The sequence below is a fragment of the Hypomesus transpacificus genome, chromosome 7 (genome assembly GCF_021917145.1).
Source record: "Hypomesus transpacificus isolate Combined female chromosome 7, fHypTra1, whole genome shotgun sequence".
In the NCBI taxonomy this organism is placed as follows: Eukaryota; Metazoa; Chordata; class Actinopteri; order Osmeriformes; family Osmeridae; genus Hypomesus; species Hypomesus transpacificus.
In genome coordinates, this window is record NC_061066.1 from 2,497,196 (window position 1) to 2,513,903 (window position 16,708).

General features: G+C 44.4%; 2 protein-coding genes across 2 annotated transcripts in view; one reads left to right on the forward strand and one right to left on the reverse strand.

Moving 5' to 3' along the window:
• Positions 1-1,484: 1,484 nt before the first annotated feature.
• LOC124469298 (GTPase IMAP family member 3-like) lies at positions 1,485-3,653 on the forward strand. Its single transcript, XM_047022477.1, has 3 exons — positions 1,485-1,613; positions 2,180-2,866; positions 3,079-3,653. The coding sequence occupies exons 1-3, from the start codon at positions 1,610-1,612 to the stop codon at positions 3,258-3,260; spliced, it is 873 nt and encodes a 290-aa protein (XP_046878433.1). The 5' UTR covers positions 1,485-1,609; the 3' UTR covers positions 3,261-3,653.
• Positions 3,654-4,373: 720 nt separating this feature from the next.
• Positions 4,374-16,708, reverse strand: part of LOC124469297 (synapsin-3-like) — a 73,146-nt gene continuing 60,811 nt past the window's right edge. The window contains exons 8-14 of the mRNA XM_047022476.1: positions 14,643-14,785; positions 13,839-13,913; positions 13,500-13,602; positions 7,969-8,100; positions 7,652-7,688; positions 7,263-7,419; positions 4,374-6,356 (exon numbers count right to left, since the gene is read on the reverse strand). Coding sequence (XP_046878432.1) covers positions 6,227-6,356; positions 7,263-7,419; positions 7,652-7,688; positions 7,969-8,100; positions 13,500-13,602; positions 13,839-13,913; positions 14,643-14,785 — 777 coding nt within the window. The 3' untranslated portion in view covers positions 4,374-6,226. The remainder of the gene's footprint in view (positions 6,357-7,262; positions 7,420-7,651; positions 7,689-7,968; positions 8,101-13,499; positions 13,603-13,838; positions 13,914-14,642; positions 14,786-16,708) is intronic.

The following is a 16,708-nucleotide window of genomic DNA, read 5'->3' on the forward strand; positions in this document are numbered from 1 at the left end:
AAACACTCTAAGGTTAATGTGAAGTCTGTGGTGTTACCGTGTGGGGTTGCCTGGACTGAAGAAGACAAAGAAGAGAAAACATCCTCTTAAAATGTATCTGGGTGAAGAAGGTGGTGTGTGTCCACAAAAAAGATGAAGATGCTGCAATTATATACTTCAAGATCAACTTGACTACATTTCTGTTGTTGAGAATTCCTACTAAATCAGGTTAAAGAAGACATTATACAGCTAACATGCTACAAAACAGAACAATACGTTCACTGTACTGTATATCATGCAGGGGACATCTCTCAGCCCTGAGGCATGACACACAGCATGTCCATGAGGGCTACCTTGAAGAACATGTACAGCCCTGTGTGACAGACTGATGCGTCTTTGACACCGTTCAAACACTGTTGTATGATGCTGTCTTAGCAGCTGGGTTCTCTGACCAGCAGAACTGAGTTTCCACATTCCAGCATTTTTACTGAATAAATACACAGAGAACACCAATGAGAGATCCGCAGCCATAAGAAAACCAACCATGGAGTAATTGAGATGTATGGCCTCTCCTGCTAAACTGTGCTCCTCTCCCCCCCCCCCCCCCCCTCTCTCTCTCTCTCTCTCTCTCTCTCTCACTCTCTCTTTCTCTCTCTCTCTCTCTCTCACTCTCTCTCTCTCTCACTTTCTCTCTCTCTCTCTCTCTCTCTCTCTCTCTCTCTCTCTCTCTCTCTCTCTCTCTCTCTCTCTCTCTCTCTCTCCTTCTCTAGTTCTCTCTCTTTATCTCTCTCCCTCTCGCTCTCTTTATCCCTCTCTTTGCGGTCTGTGCCGTGAAGCATTGCAGTTACCATGACGACCAAGGCTTTTCCCTTGTTTTAAGAATTTATCTTTTTTAATTTAGTTCTCCCTCTCTATGGTGACCAAGACACAATAGAGTGGTCTGAGGTAAAGAGACCATTTTGTAACACACATACACTAATACACACAAACACCAACACCCATCCACCCACAATGACACAAACATGAACGCTAACACTCCATGGCTCAGTGGGAGGACTTTATCAAATGAATGAAGATTGTGATGACGCATGATCAGACCTTGAGTGGTAAGAGAAGGTACTGTGAGTAGAAGGACGAGAACTGAGTTAAATATAGGTAGTACACAAATGATTTCCATTGATGCCATACTGGAGGTGGGCACTGGCATTACCAACTGCACCAAGGAAAGGTTTGCAATTGTCCTGCTACTGAATCAGAAACAACTTACGCCTTTGTGAGACCTAAGGCGTTGTTTGAACACACACTGGAGCCCCGTCTTGTATTGTTTCTTATATATATTAAAGAAACTTGGGTTCATCAAAGATTCATTAACTAAGTCGCAACTAACTCGGTCAACATGTGCCTCCAGTTTGGTGTGTGTCAAACACACCAAACTGGCCTGCAGATCACAGGCGTACAGATCAGAGGATTTAATTTTGAAAAGCTAGTAGTTGCTGCCCTCTGGTGTTCGGACCCACAAGGTACACGGATCCTGTTTACAGTCTATGCTGCAAACTGAAACCAAAACTAAAGTAGACTAACGCGTACGCCCTGGCCTGTTGGTATCTCCTACAAAAGGACAGAAGACAAAATGGGTAAATATGTGGATTTTGATTAAATTCGTTAATAGTTCTTAAACGATTTGAACACTAGCCTCTATAGAATTCCACCCTCATCCTAATTCTAACTCCTTACTAACCGAGAGTGAGTTCATGCAGGGAAATGAGGCGTGACGTTAACGTTCGGTTTTCTGTAGACTTATTTTTTCAAAAGAATAAGTCAAGTTTGAAAATAAGTCAAGTGTGATCACGGCCTAACATGGTTTTGATAGTGCTAGCTAAATGTCCTAAATAGGAAATTAGGAATTACATGTGTAGCTAAGAATTTCTAATGCGACGTGGACAAAATGCAGGTTAACCGAGGCATGGTAGGCTATAATAAAACCTAGGCCTATGTTTATTTTCTAAAAGTTAGGCTAGCTAGGCTAATAATAGCCTTCGTTTTGTTAGGAAGACTAGTGTCAAATTTGATTCCATTGACAAAACACACACATTCATTTTAATGAATAGAAAAAAAATGAAAAAAATGAAACTGAAAATATGCATTAAAATAATGTTGAATGCAGAAAGAACACTAACAGTTCGCTTGTTCCATATTCCAGATGTAAGGATTATCCTGGTTGGATCTAAAGGATCTGGTAAAAGGTCTTCACAAAGGACCATCCTGGGCCTTAAACAACCTCAATCCAAACTCCAGAAGGCTGAAGGTGAGGTATCAGGGAGGACAGTCACTATAGTAGATACTCCTGGTTGGTATAATAACCTATCCTTGAAAAGGACTCCTGTACTGGTGAAAAAGCAGATTGAGTACAGTGTGCTGCTGTGTCTCCCTGGACCCCACGCCTTTTTCCTGGTTGTAAATGTTGAGATCCCGTTCAGAGAGGGAATTAGAAAATCTATGGAGGATCACATGGAACTACTGGATGAGAGAGTCTGGCATCACTCAGTGATACTGTTCACCCATGGAGACTGGCTGGGAGACAACACTATAGAGGAGCATATTGAGAGTGAAGGAAAGGCCCTCCAGTGGCTTGTTGAGAAGTGTGAAAACAGGTATCATGTTTTGAACAATATCAACACAGGAGACAGATCGCAGGTCACAGAGCTGCTGGATACGATTAAGAAGATGGTGGCAAGAAAAAATGTGGAGTCATTTTACAGAGTGAAAGTGGAAGATCTGAAGGACAGTGAGGATGAGATGGTGGAGGAGGACTGGGCATTCTACAGAGAGATGACACAGGGAAGGACAACCAGGAAAACTAACAGTTTTCCATTTGTACCTCCAAGTTGTAAGTAGAAAAGTTTGTTTTTTAACATTGGTATTATTGCCACAATGTTTTTTCGTGAGATGTTTTGTTGAATATATATAAAGTGAGATTGTTGAGTATGTTAAAAAAAACAAAAAAAACAAAAAAAACATTTAGTTGTTGATTTAAATCAGATACATTATGTAAATAGTTATTACATATAATTGAGTGTTATGCATGTCTTTATTCCACAGTGGAAAGGGAGAAAATATCTGAAGTCAGCTCTCGGTGCACCTCGGATTTCAGCTTGTTCAAGTCAGCCTCAAGAAGAACACTGAGCTCTGGATACAGATCACAGAAGTCCACATCAGAATCTGTCTTCAGTTCTGATTATGGATCATGCAGTTACAATCTCAGATCAATGTGTAGATCTTAACTGCGTTTCCCGATAACGATGGATTGTATGTTAAGAGGGTTCTCTACGAGCAAAAGAACGATCCATCGTTATTTCTTACGTGCGTTTCCCCTCGTACGTTTTATGTTGTAGGAGGTTGAAAATTGTTCACATGATTTGCACATAGCCTAGTAGGTGTCATTCATTTAATCAGCTTGATGCATTTATGAAATGCTTAAGTAGGCGAATTCGCATACCATTTGATTAAAGGCATGTGTAGTCTAGTAGTTCATTGAAAATATATCCCAGTTTCAGTTTAACTTCTCATCTCTTAACACAAGTTTTTATAATGTAGGCCTACTCTAAGGCTTTTTACTATGTTATTTATTGAAACATGTATACTGGTATAAATAAAAACTCAGCACTATGTAAAAAGTTGTTTGCTTTATTAACATAAATGTTGACATCAAAAGAACAAAAATACATGAATTACAGAAACACGCACATGATGCATCACACTTCATACATACACAGATCAGCCAGACAGTAATACTACACAAGAACTTACATCGGAGGCACACCAGGGTCATAAATTCATGCCACACTTACACTTTTACACTACAGAGCATACAATAATATCTGCCATCCAGCAGGAAGGTACCATGTAGACAGTCTGGGTGGTTAACTGAACACATCAGTTAAACATTTACGCATTAAGTCTGCTGTCAACCTGTCGACATAATTAAGGTGAGGTTATGCTACAGAATATTTATGTGTGTAGTCAGGCTTATTGAAATATGTACTTGTTTTTTCTTTTGTTTGTAGAAGACAGCTTCACAGTACATCTTTCAAGGTGTATTGCCCTTCACTATTCATTGTAACGACATGCAGATGTTTTATGAACCTTGAGTCGACTTTGAATTCTCAGCAGTTCATCACTTAATAACAGTTGAAATGTGTAGTAAAATCTAATGGCTAACAGGAAACGTAACATTAAATATAACATGATTCATGATTATTGCACTTTTTTACCTCAATGTTGAGAAATGCTGAAAGACAATCTAAAGATTTGTTGTTGCTTGCCAGTTTAAGGACAGCAAAACTTTACTCGGATTCGTCTTGTCTGATCAGTGCCACTGGGAACACTGAAAAGTCTGCTGGACTTTTGGTAGTTACTGGATGACCTTCCCACCATTTTGAATCAGCGTTTTCTGTGGCTCTACATTGTGAGTAAAAAAAAAAAGACAACAGACACTTGGATTCATCAATTGATGAATAACAGTAATAACAGAGTAATACAAGCAGAAGTGATGTGAGGAATAATTAACCAGAGTAAACATGAACCCATTTACGTCACAGCCTCATAGGGCATCACTGCTCCAGAACGACATCATATTCCCAGTACGTCATGGCTTTTTATGGCTTTTCATACTGAAGTATTTATTACTTAAAGTGGTTGACAAATCTCATCAAGAATAAAACAAAATAGATAATTATTTAAATGGTCTTAAGTCTAACAGGCAATTTGGTCCTTTGTGACACAGTGTCCAAGGCAAAAGAAATGACATCTAGAACTGTAAAATAAAAATCATCCAGCATAATGTAAACATTTAGAATTCCTTAATGGGGTTGTTGAGTGCAACAAAAACAATCCACGATGTATAAATTGTACCTCCTTAAAAGTAATACTATTATTGAAGCTAGCCAGAGAGCATAGTGCAACTTCAAGTACAATTTCTGAAGACAAAGAAGGTGGTTATTAAGATAATTAAATAACTATGTTTATACTCACAAAATTTCAAATATAAATTCTAAAATAAAGTATTCTGTACGTCAAAGCAATGCACCAAAAAATGGACACAGTCATTATAATCAATCTGCCATTTTCCAGAAGAGATTGACATGGAAAACTGATTGCAATGAGGTAAAACCATGACATTCATATTCAATTCCAAACAGATTAGGATACATAAACATATTTACGTTGAATTCATTGTCATGCACTTATCACTGTTGTACAATAGGACATTTCAATAGATTAGGAAAGCCCCAATTCTATCGTATTCATGGTAGGAGAGTTTACAGTAAGATAATGTAATGATGTTTCACAGATACCTGCCTTCCAGGAGTCATCTTTGACTTCAGATATCTCTTCTAGCTCCCAGCGCTTTAACAGAACCTGCTTGATACTGTTCTACTTGCCTTTATTACATATGGAGGACTTTTCCCTGTTACAATCATTATCCGATAAAAACACATTCTTTACCTTTTACATGGAATATGGGTTTCCACAACTATGTTATAACACTGGCTTACGAACAGATGTTGGATAATTGTACGTAGTGCTATTTACAAAGATAGGTCATGTAGTAACTACTAATGGCTTCAGGGGAAAGATTTTCCTGTAATGGAAGACAAGTTCTTACAGTATCTGCGGCTCCTTAGATTGCATGTGTACAGGTACTGTGGCGGACCTAACAAAATGGGTTTCTGGTTTTATCAAAAATACTTTGGTAATCATAGGCCCAGGTGAATTACAATAACTACTTGCCAGCCAACTAGATATGGCAATTGTTCTATTTTTGATATGTTGCCATCAATAGGATAGACATCGCTATTGAACCTATCAACATAATTAGTTATAATTTCTAAATACTGTGATATCGCCTAAAACAGAAAGCCATGAAAGTCAAACTACATGAGGAAAACACGTGTGCCCTTTAAAATATAAAAAAAATGCTAATCTTACTAAACATTTCTAGGGCACTTTTTTGACAACAGGACAGATGCAAAACAATTACACCATGCCCTGCACAAAACTCCAGACTAATTTAATTGTCGGAACCTTTCCAACTGACATTTTTTCAATAAATATGCAACAGGGTGGAAAACAGGAAGTAGGAAACAGGAAGTGGAAGGTGCTTCCTGTTTGGAGTGAGACCTGTGATGACAGACTGGGCCTCCCTCCTGGAGCCATGGCTGCTGGTGGAAGAGTCTTGAAGAAGGTGTTAGTCGGAGAAGAGGCTAGCGAAGGACTGGCGTAGGCTGCGGATGGTCTCTGCCTTGGCCTCATCATCTGTGGGGTTCCCCTTCACTGTGTCTGTGATGTTAAAGGTGTTGGTCAACGACTGGGATTTACTGGAAGAAGAATTATGGGAAAAACAAAACATATATTTTGTTTGTTTCTTATTGTGTCCACATCAGTGTCCCAGCTCACCTGCACATTTTGTACTCACAGCCACAGATATTGCCATTTTCTACCCAACAGAAAACAAACCCAAATTACCTGATCAATTTCTCATACTGTTATTAACACTTGTTCTATTCAAGAAAGACAGCAAATGAGTTGGATGTCCTTCTATAGACTGTGTCTGCACAGTGATCATACAGGCAGTGCTTCCAGCCTGTTGTAGGCTAATGCTGCTTGCTACATCATTGTGCTGTATACTGCTGAGTATTAACCACATAAACCACATTTAACCACATTTAATCATTTAGCAGACGCTCTTATCCAGAGCGACTTACAGTACAGGGACATTCTCCCGAGGCAAGTAGGGTGAAGTGCCTTGCCCAAGGGCACAACGTCATTTGGCAGGGCCAGGAATCAAACTGGATTCCTTCTGATTAATAGCCCGATTCCCTAACCGTTCATCCATCTGACTCCTCCTCTATTAGTACTAGCACTAATGCTAGTACTAATATAGACACAGTCTGCCTGTTAAACAGGAGTACTAGTACTAGTACTAGTCTGTGTTTCTCCTGCTAGGAGGTGCAATGTCTGCGGAGACAGTCAGTCATGACTCATCCTAAAACTGTTTAACATGTAAACACACCAAACTGGTTTTCCACCCCTTGTTGTTCACAGATACATCTGCATTTCACAGGCACACAGACACATACTGTACATGCGGTATATCTATCTAGCCTATTTATAGATCATGCAATACAGGACGGGAAGACACAAATAAAAGGTTTAACAAAATATAAGAAAAAAAGGAATAGAAAGAAGTGATGAGCCCCACCCTGCGTACCAGGTTAACTTACTTCAGCTGAGGAGGCTGCTTCTGGGCCCCGGGGCCAGAGGTGGCAGGGATGGGGCCAGGCTGGAAGGCCTGGCTGGGGGAGGTGCTGGCAGAGCGGGCTCTTTGAGGGGAACCTTGGGCTGACTGGGATGGAGAGGCTGAGGCGGAGCGGTTTCCCCCTGAACACCAAACACACACATTGTATAGACACACACATCATATACAGACACACACACGTGTAGACACACACATTGTGTACAAAGACATCCACATATGCAAAGACGCACGTGCACACACACACACACAGTCAAACACATACGCACACACAAGCACACACACATGCATGTTCAGGGAAGTAGTGCTGCTGACGAGCTGCTGGGTTAGAGGATGTGTGGAGAGAGGCCGGCCTACCTTGGGCTCTTCTTGGCTGAGAGCTCTGAGGCTGTGTCTGAGAGATGATATCAGAAACATCATGTTCAAACTGCATACAAGCTACTCCTACCAAAGTTCGATATGCACGGTGTATGTATTGATACAGTGTATATTTAGCATTCCTTTTAGATAAAGTTACAATTATCTATATGAAGGCTTAATCAAAGTCTGTCGTAAAGCAAGAGTTGGCTGGTTGTAAATGAGCTCAATTGCTATGCTTTCGAGTCCAAATCCAAAACGTTGCTGGCCTATGTCTATAAGCAAACAAGTTCTGCTGATGTTGTGCAGTACCTTACCTTGACAGCAGAAGGCAGTGGCGTGGTGATTCCCAAGAGGACACTTGCCATCTTGTTCATCACCAGCTCTGTGATAAGCTGCTTGTCCTCCTCCACATGTTCACCAATCAGAGGCATGGAACTGTCCATCACCTGACGACAAGCACCAATCAGAGGCTCAAAATCCCACAATTCTATAACCAAGGAATGGGGAGATGCATTTTGTTTTATTTGAAAACATATGTATGATTCATAAACTTCTCAAATTCCTTATTACAGAAAACTAAAATGTGCACAGTAGCAGAACTGTCACTAGATGGCAGTCTTAGACAAACACAGCCTTGGGTGTACTTCAGATTCTTTGAGACAAACAGTATTTCATCCGTCAGTGGAAATGTGGGATTTGAAGGTTTCGGGATCTTGACTTTTAGATCCCACCATTTACTCACAATTCAAGTAGAATGAGAATGTGACCATTTGTGTTAAAGTCCAAATACGAGATAAGAATAATGGTGACCGGATAACTCTAGAGCATTCCGGGTGAGATCATAATGCTTGTGAATAATAGATGAAGCAGATTATCTTCTTCATTCATTCAAGGAGGATAGTCACGCATGGCCGAACATGACGCGCACATCTTACTGCTTGCTCTGCATGAGTCCCCTCATGTGTGATCCCCCTCAGCGATAACCAATCCCATAGAAAGGAAGATCTTAACACACACACACACACACACAAACTCTCCCTCCCATTCTGCTCACACACGTGCCATCTCAAACCCAAACACCGCGCAACGTGCCTCTCCCCCACACCGCCAGCGCCTCCTTCTCTCAAGAGGAAGAGGACCGCCACCAAAACAAACAGGGTGGAAGGAGCTGTCCTCCGCAGGCAGTTGCACACAGGCCATGCCTGCTGGGTAGCCAATCTGCTGAGCGGGACCAGGCCACAGCGTGGCACGCATCCCGGCCACAGGGTGTAAACATCCCCCCTGCCTCAGCCTGCTGTGCATGTGCTGCTGCATGCCCCGGTACAGGGGCTGAGGCAGGGGGGAGAGGAGGGGGAGTGGGAGGGTGGGGAGGGAGGGAGGTGGAGAAGAAAGGTGGGGGTGGGGGAAAGGAGGAAGGGAGGGAGGGAGAGAGGAGGCAGGGAGAGAGGAGGGAGATGGCGGGAGGGAGAGAGGAAGTGGAGAGGGAGAGGAGGGCAAAGGGGAGGGAGGAAGGTGGGGGAGAGAGGGGGGGGGGGGCAGAAAGAGATGAAGGCAGAGAGGGGAGGAGACAGAAGCAAGGGTCAGGCTCTGGGAGCCTGGGTGAGGGTGAGGTGAGGCTGGCTAGTGATGGGTGAGGTTGGCTAGTGATGGGTGAGGCAGGGGAAAGCCCTTCTGTCTGGACTCTCGTATCCCCGGGGGGGGTTGAGTTACTGAGCTCTCCTGTTCCCAGGGCTGGGAGCATGGGCGGGGCCATGCGGCGGTGTGTGTCGGCGTGAGTCATAACCACAGGGGACGGAGCACAGCCCAGGGGAGTGTCTGCCTGGCCGCCCTCAGTCTCACTTCAAACAACCCTGCGGTAGCCGCTGAGACACGGGTCCACCCAGCGGGTCTAGAAGGGATCCATCTACAGCCAGACACCCGCCAGGCCTCGCCTCGCCACCATGCCCCCACGGGATGAGAACACGGAGGTGTTGTTGTGTCATTTTATTGGGCTGCGCTGTGTTCTGTTCCCCTGCGTACATCTGGGTGTTTTTCCCTGGGAAAGAAGGGGAAGGCTCTGGTTCAGGGGGAGGTTGGGGGCTGTTATGTGCTAGATGGCGTACAGTCTGTACTGAGATGAACAGTACAGGAATTACAACATGAGCAACATCTAAACTTGGCTTGGAAGAGGGGGGATTTATTTCTGTTTTAGTGCATGAGGGGATTTCTTCCAAGAGTGTGACCCGAAACAGAACATTCTCTCCTTGGTCTCCCTGGTTTGAAAGATCACTGCTGTTGTGCACTTACGGCAGATCTAGTTTAAGAGCATGGATGCATGCTGTTTTAAATCCAAACCTTAGAACATATGTTGTCTTAATTGAATGTGATTCTCATGACTCATTTAACATACAACACTGTCATTCTCCATCCTGCAGTGTAATCTGAGTGGAAAAGATAATCGGAAGAATAATCTGTGATATCCCACTCCAAGCCAACATAAAGATACACTGTATGTTTTGATCAGCTGATATGAACTGGGAATGTCCTGTAAACGGTGAGATACTTTGGTTCTCACTAGAGAGGAGGTGTCATGGGGAATATCTGGACTGCTACACAAACAGGTTCCCACTGAGAGGGACCTGCAACAAGCTAATGTCTCCGTCGATGCTAATTAAATTCCATCTGGAGGGGTGTGTGTGTGCGTGAGAGAGTGCGTGTGTGAGTGAGAGGAAGAGAGATCGAATGGGGGGGAGAGAGAGAAAAAGAAGGGTGCAAAAATAAAGAGAGATAGAGGACAGAGACTGAGAGAAGCGAGTCATGTAATGACGTAACATTGCTAAGTGACTGTGTCACTGGGGTCACTATCTCTGAGTCTGGGGCTGGCCTATGATAATGCAATATGTCACCCTCAGCTTTCTGGGAAGATGGAGAAGATTTCCTGAGGATTGTTAACCCAGAAGACCTCCGTCTCACGCATGCACACACCCACAGTAAAGCCATCAGTCTAAATATGGACATCGTAGAGCTATGACAACTTGCTGTTTGAGTGACTGTGGTAGACAAACAATTGGAGGTTGCCATGACAAAGCCCACACAGACCACGGAGGAGCTCCACTGAGCCCACAGGAAACACGCCGAGTAATCGCAAAGCCAATTGTGAATTGTTATCAGGTCTAAAAGGAGACTTGTCATTGAAAGCTCAACTCGAGTGGTTCTCATTCTTCTTCGCTTTTTTCTTCTCCTTCCTTCCTTTCGTCCTTTTCTCCTCCCTTCCTCATCCTACCACCTCTCCCTGTGCCCTGCGCTGAGAGAGACAGAAACCAGACTTGTTTAGGGGAAGTCAGAGGGTCAGAGACAGAAAGAGAGAAAGAGAGAGAGAGAGAGATAGAGGTTTGGTGGGGAGGTAGACAGGGAGTGTGAGAGAAAGAGACATAGATAGAGAGAAAGAGAGAGAACAAGGGAAAAGTATAAAGAGAGAGAGACAGAGAGAGGGAGGATTACCTAATCGCTGAGCATGCTGTGTATTATGTCATGCTGTCACCAGTCTCAATACGTCAGGTTAGAGGGATGCGATTTATCTTAGCTGGACTGGTGGTACTTCAGACAGTGTGTGTATACATACACTGTCACATTTATGTGTGTGAGTGTGTGTGTCTGTGTATTTGCATGTTACTAAGCAGTTGTCTCCAAACATGTTGGGTGAATGTACTTATCTCTTCTAGTCCCGACACAAAGTTTCCAAAGTGCATTTGCGTGTGCGTGTGTGAGAAGATACAGGCCTCGTCCAGAGACAAGTGAGCTCACTGGAGCAACAGGAAGAGCCTGGTGGATCTGTCTCACGACCAGATGTGTCCTGGCTGTGGGTCCGGGTGCCAAGCAGCTGGGAATCAACCCAGCCACAGGTTATGCTGAGATAGGACTCGATAATACCTGCAGCACAAAGTCTCATTGTGAGCTGCGCTCTGGGTGGCTACCCCAGCTCAGTAACACAGCATGGATCTGACGGAAGGTGCTTAAATACAGGAATAAACCCCTCAAACAGTCCACTACTGCCACACTCTTGAAATATGAGACCTTTTAATCTAACGAGATGTTAAGCCAAGATACTGTTACACCCATCCATATCAATCTTTAACCCGATGACCACACACACAGACCACCAAGGCACTGAAAATAATTAATTGGTTACATAAGAGTGTTGCTGCAAGATCAGTAGGCCTGTGTTACCCCAGGTGACTATGACATCACTGTGCACACAACAGACACCGGAAGACATAAAGGAGACTGACAGAGAAACAGACAGACAGACAGACAGACAGACAGACAGACAGACAGACAGACAGACAGACAGACAGACAGACAGACAGACAGACAGACAGACAGACAGACAGACTGACACACAACCAACCAAGCAAACAGGTAGATAGGCAGGCTGGCAATCAAACTGGCTGACAGACAGAGAGACACATTTGCTCCAAAATATGCCTGCAGACAACAGTCTGAGCTCAAGTCAGTTAGGCATGCCTTTATTTGAATTCTAAAAGCTTTGTTTGGTTAGCAGTGTAATCATTTGTTCATGGTTTCAATCTTGCCAGATCTGTCCTGGCTGCACCCTTAAGCTCTCTCCCCTCCAGACACTTGCTCTCAGTGCTGTCTCTTACTTCATGACTTGGAGAACACAATTACCCACGGGGGGAATGAAAATGAGCCACAACAATGCTGGTACCGAGAAGATATTTCAACATGCGCACTAACTCCAACCCTGTTCAAGGTTATCATATTTGCTGGCCAATGGTCTGATTAAGGGAGTTCATGAAAAACAAACAAGGTCTCCAAACTTGATGTTGGGTTGGTGACTGCGAGAAGGCTCTGATAAGGGAGTGGGTGGGATAGTAGGTTTATATCGTTATGTTGTGACCCTGAGAAAAGGACTACTGTTGCACAAGACCCAGAGCTACTGCTCGGGGGCCTTGGTGTCTCTGATGCTCTGATTGGTCAGGCTGAAGGACATATCAGGGCCTGATATAACAGTGGAAGAGTGGAGTTGATTGGTTTGGTTTGTGTCAAAAGTGTTTTTCTTTTCAAGATCAGGTCATATCTTCAAGAGGAAGGGTCACGACATGAGAAGCGGTTCACAAATGAAGCTTTGCGCAAGTTCAGTCAGGCAAGACCTATCCCTGCACTCTGGTATTCAATAATGTCCACTACTCACTCCTCCCGCTAAGAACGCTCTACTTTCCTCTGTTCCTATGTCAGGCTATCATCTGGGTTCAGTTCGATTAGCGCTCCCGTCTATCAATTAACGTTGTCACATGATCCCGTGCCTTTAAATACGAGTCTCTCCCTGTGTAGTTTGTCCATGCTATCAAGTGCGCGACCCTCCACCTCCCCGTCGCCACCCAGTTCCTGGTCTCTGCCCTTCGACTCGTTGGTCAGCGGCTGCCACCACCAGTGTCTGGACTGGGGGATTCTTCTTCGGATGTTGGGCAGGCACCCGTTGATCTATAATTCCCCGTGGGGTCTAAGCTTCAAAGACTGTAGTACACTTATCATTCTGTAATAATGATCCTTCACTCATCCCAGGTCTCTCCTGATTGAACTGCACTTAACGTGGGGGGTCAGATGGCTGAGCGGTGAGGGAGTTGGGCTAGTTATCAGAAGGTTGCCGGATCGATTCACCGCCGTGCCAAATGACGTTGTGTCCTTGGGCAAGGTACTTCACCCTACCTGCCTCGGGGGGAATGTCCCTGTACTTACTGTAATTCGCTCTGGATAAGAGCGTCTGCTAAATGACTAAATGTAAATGTAATGTAGCGCCACGTCTTGAACGTCATCTCCCAGCCCGGCTTAAGGGGTGACCTCTGACCTCTATGATGTAGTCGTTGCCATCTTTCCCGTGGACCGCCTTCACGGCACAGATGTCCAGACCTCCAAACATCTCCGCGCAGGAGTCCACCCACAGACGGTACCTGGAACACAGCGACAACCAGTGAAAATCAGAAACCTACACTGGAACTTTCTAGAAGTAAAAACTGTGGCAGACACCTATTCTGGAACCTTCTAGCTTTTAAACATTAACTCTTGAACTGTCTAGAAGTTAATATGATACCAGGCACCCACTACTGTATGGAACTGTATAGAGATTACAGCTGTTTGTCTGTCAGGGTACAGTACTTGTCGTCAGGGTAGAGTACAGTGCACTCACCTGTCCGTCATGGCGATCTGCTCCAGCATGGCGGACCCCGTGTTGGCTTTCCAGTTCCCTGATATGGACGTCCTCCTAGAAAAACCCAGAACACCAGATCAGGGAGATGGAACCAGGAACCCCAAGAGAACACAGAAGTCCAGGTAAGGAAGATGGAACTTAGAACCTAGAGAGAACCCGGATGGAACTCACAACCCAGAAGGACCCCAGAACACCAGGTCAGATAAACAGAATGAACAACTCAGCTGTGCTCCCTGAGCGGATAGTGACAAGCTGTGCAGTGCGATAAACAGTCACTCAGCACTGTTGTTTTTGTAGTTCAATAGAAGACCCCAAGGGGAAGATGTTATCGTATGCTTCAACACTGACGATGACTGCAATGCACGCCTATATTATGCTTGTGTCACGGCCTGGTTGAGACTTGCTTTCATGGGCAGAGCCATGGACAGGGAGTTGAGATAAGACTCCCTCAATTCCAGTCCTCTTAGTCAAAGCAATTTTTTTTCAACGGAGCTGCTTGAAGGCAGATAGGGCATGGGCTCATGAATTCGACTGTACGCTCTGGTGAATCTCCTGTACACACTCTCTGCATGCTGCTGATCGTTTTTCAACTGCATCTGTCGACTCCATCCATTTGGTTAGCCAAATCCTCTGACCCGCAGTACACTTTTTGGAGCAAAGTTCAAACTGCCCGGCCCCTGTGTTGGGTCCTGCGGGACAGGAGAGATCCCAATCCCAATGCAGGCCTCAAACTCCCCCTCTCTCTCAAATCTAAATGCCAACAGGACACTCGTACATGCTTACATGTACGCTTTGTAGTTGTTGCCAATCTTCTGGATCCTGATGTCGTACTTGGACTGGACGAAGGGCTCGGAGGTGGCGTAGGTCCTAGCCAGCGCCACCACGCTGGTGATGTCCTGGAAGTCTTCCTGGTTCTCCACTTTGATCTGGGGCAGGAAGAGAGAGCGCCGTGCTAATCACCTAGCGTGCTACTATCAAAGCTGGAAAGAGAAGTTGTTAGCGGTTAGCGGTTAGCTTTACTGGAGCATCCTGATGGAATTTCAAACTACCGTAACACAGACAGGATAATTAGACGTCCTACTGTGGAAAACATTTCCGGATCAGCTTTGATCTGCATTTTTGCCTCAGCGGAGCTCCCAGGTAAAGGGATATCACAGAGCTTTACACAGGAAAGAAAATTACATAAATCAATTGAAGCTTGGGCAACTTCAGATCATCTTAAATAAAATAAAAAAATGTACAGGTACTGTACCAACCAACAGAATTCCGAGAAAACAATATGAGCATCGTATGGTACAGCCATAGATATCTTTCCCATCATGTAACCAAGTTTGATGGATGTGGACCAACAAGTGCCACAGACAGAAGCAAACTTAGACCACTTAATTACCAGCTATATGTTGACATTAATATACACATATATAGTAGTACAAGTCCTCCATTAGACCCTGGGAAACAGGAGGTAGGGGAGACACCCTCATAAATCAACAGGCTTCAATGTATGCCGTTCTGTCAGTGCCCCGTGAGTTGGATGCCAGATGATGAAGCCCAGGGCTGTAGTCCTAATCCGTGCCCTTGTTATCTCGTTATCGTTAGTCTCAATGTTTCCATCAAAACGACTTCCCCCATAATGCTGTGTGGGAGGGGTGTGTGGGAAGAGCAGTGAGTTGCTGTCATGGGGGGCGGGGAGGGCAGGGAAGGCAGGGGGGGGGGAAGTGATGTTCTCAAGTACACTCCCTCTCTCTCACTCCACATTTCTCTCTCTTTCTTGACCTCTCTCACTCCCCTTTTTGTCTGTCTCCCTCCCTGTCTCTCGAGGCTCAACCAAACGGAAGGAGGAAGAGGAGTGAGAAATCCAAAAAGGTAGTGAATGAGAAAGAGAGGGAGAAGTTTCTAGTCCTAATACAAGAGAGGACTTGTTAGCTCTGTGGGTTCTCCTTGCCAGCTGCAATGCCACGATTTTCCCTTGAAAATGTTGGCATTGCAGCTGGCAAAGAGAACAAATAGGAATAGGAAATACATAGGAACATAGAGAGAATACTCTCTCTTTCATCACGTTCCTGTTCCATGTACAGACAGGTGTACTCGGGCAAACAGTGGTTTCCTGAACACACAAGGAAAGTATGTAATACGTGAACTTGTTCTCTGGCTCAGGCCTCTGCAGAAAGGTCCAGGAACAGCAGGCAGAGCCACACCATGGTGTTCACTTGGTGTTCACTTGGTGTTCACATGGTGTACACTTGGTGTACACATGGTGTTCACATGGTGTACACTTGGTGTTCACTTGGTGTTCACTTGGTGTTCACTTGGTGTTCACTTGGTGTTCACTTGGTGTTCACTTGGTGTTCACTTGGTGTACACATGGTGTTCACTTGGTGTTCACTTGTGAAACCACGCAGAGAATCTGGATGCATTGAGTAAATAAAGTAAACGCCAATACTGGAATAAGAAACCCCAAAGTACGCAAGGCAGTAAACACTGGCAACCAGATGAAAGAATGTGTGCATGTGCATGTGCATGTGTGTGTGTGTGTGTGTGTGTGTGTGTGTGTGTGTGTGTGTGTGTGTGTGTGTGTGTGTGTGTGAGGTGGAAAAGCTGCCTAATTTTGGAGAGTGAACTGCCTTGCTGACTGACCATACAGTGTCTGCAAAAAATATGAAACAACTCCATAGAGGAGGTAGTCCTCAAAGTCTATAAGCTCATTACACTGGGGCAACGGCATTTCAGATCATTCTTTGTCTGTCAGACATAGACAACAATTTATTTTTTAAGAGATGTCACCATTCATAATATTTGTAACATTATGCCATTACATCCACTGGTAAAACCACGGACAAAACAATTAGCAA

Excerpts from the sequence above, each read along its gene's own strand:
- LOC124469298 (XM_047022477.1), top strand. Across the intron at positions 2,867-3,078 it reads TCCATTTGTACCTCCAAGTT|TGGAAAGGGAGAAAATATCT; the intron begins GTAAGTAGAAAA and ends TTTATTCCACAG.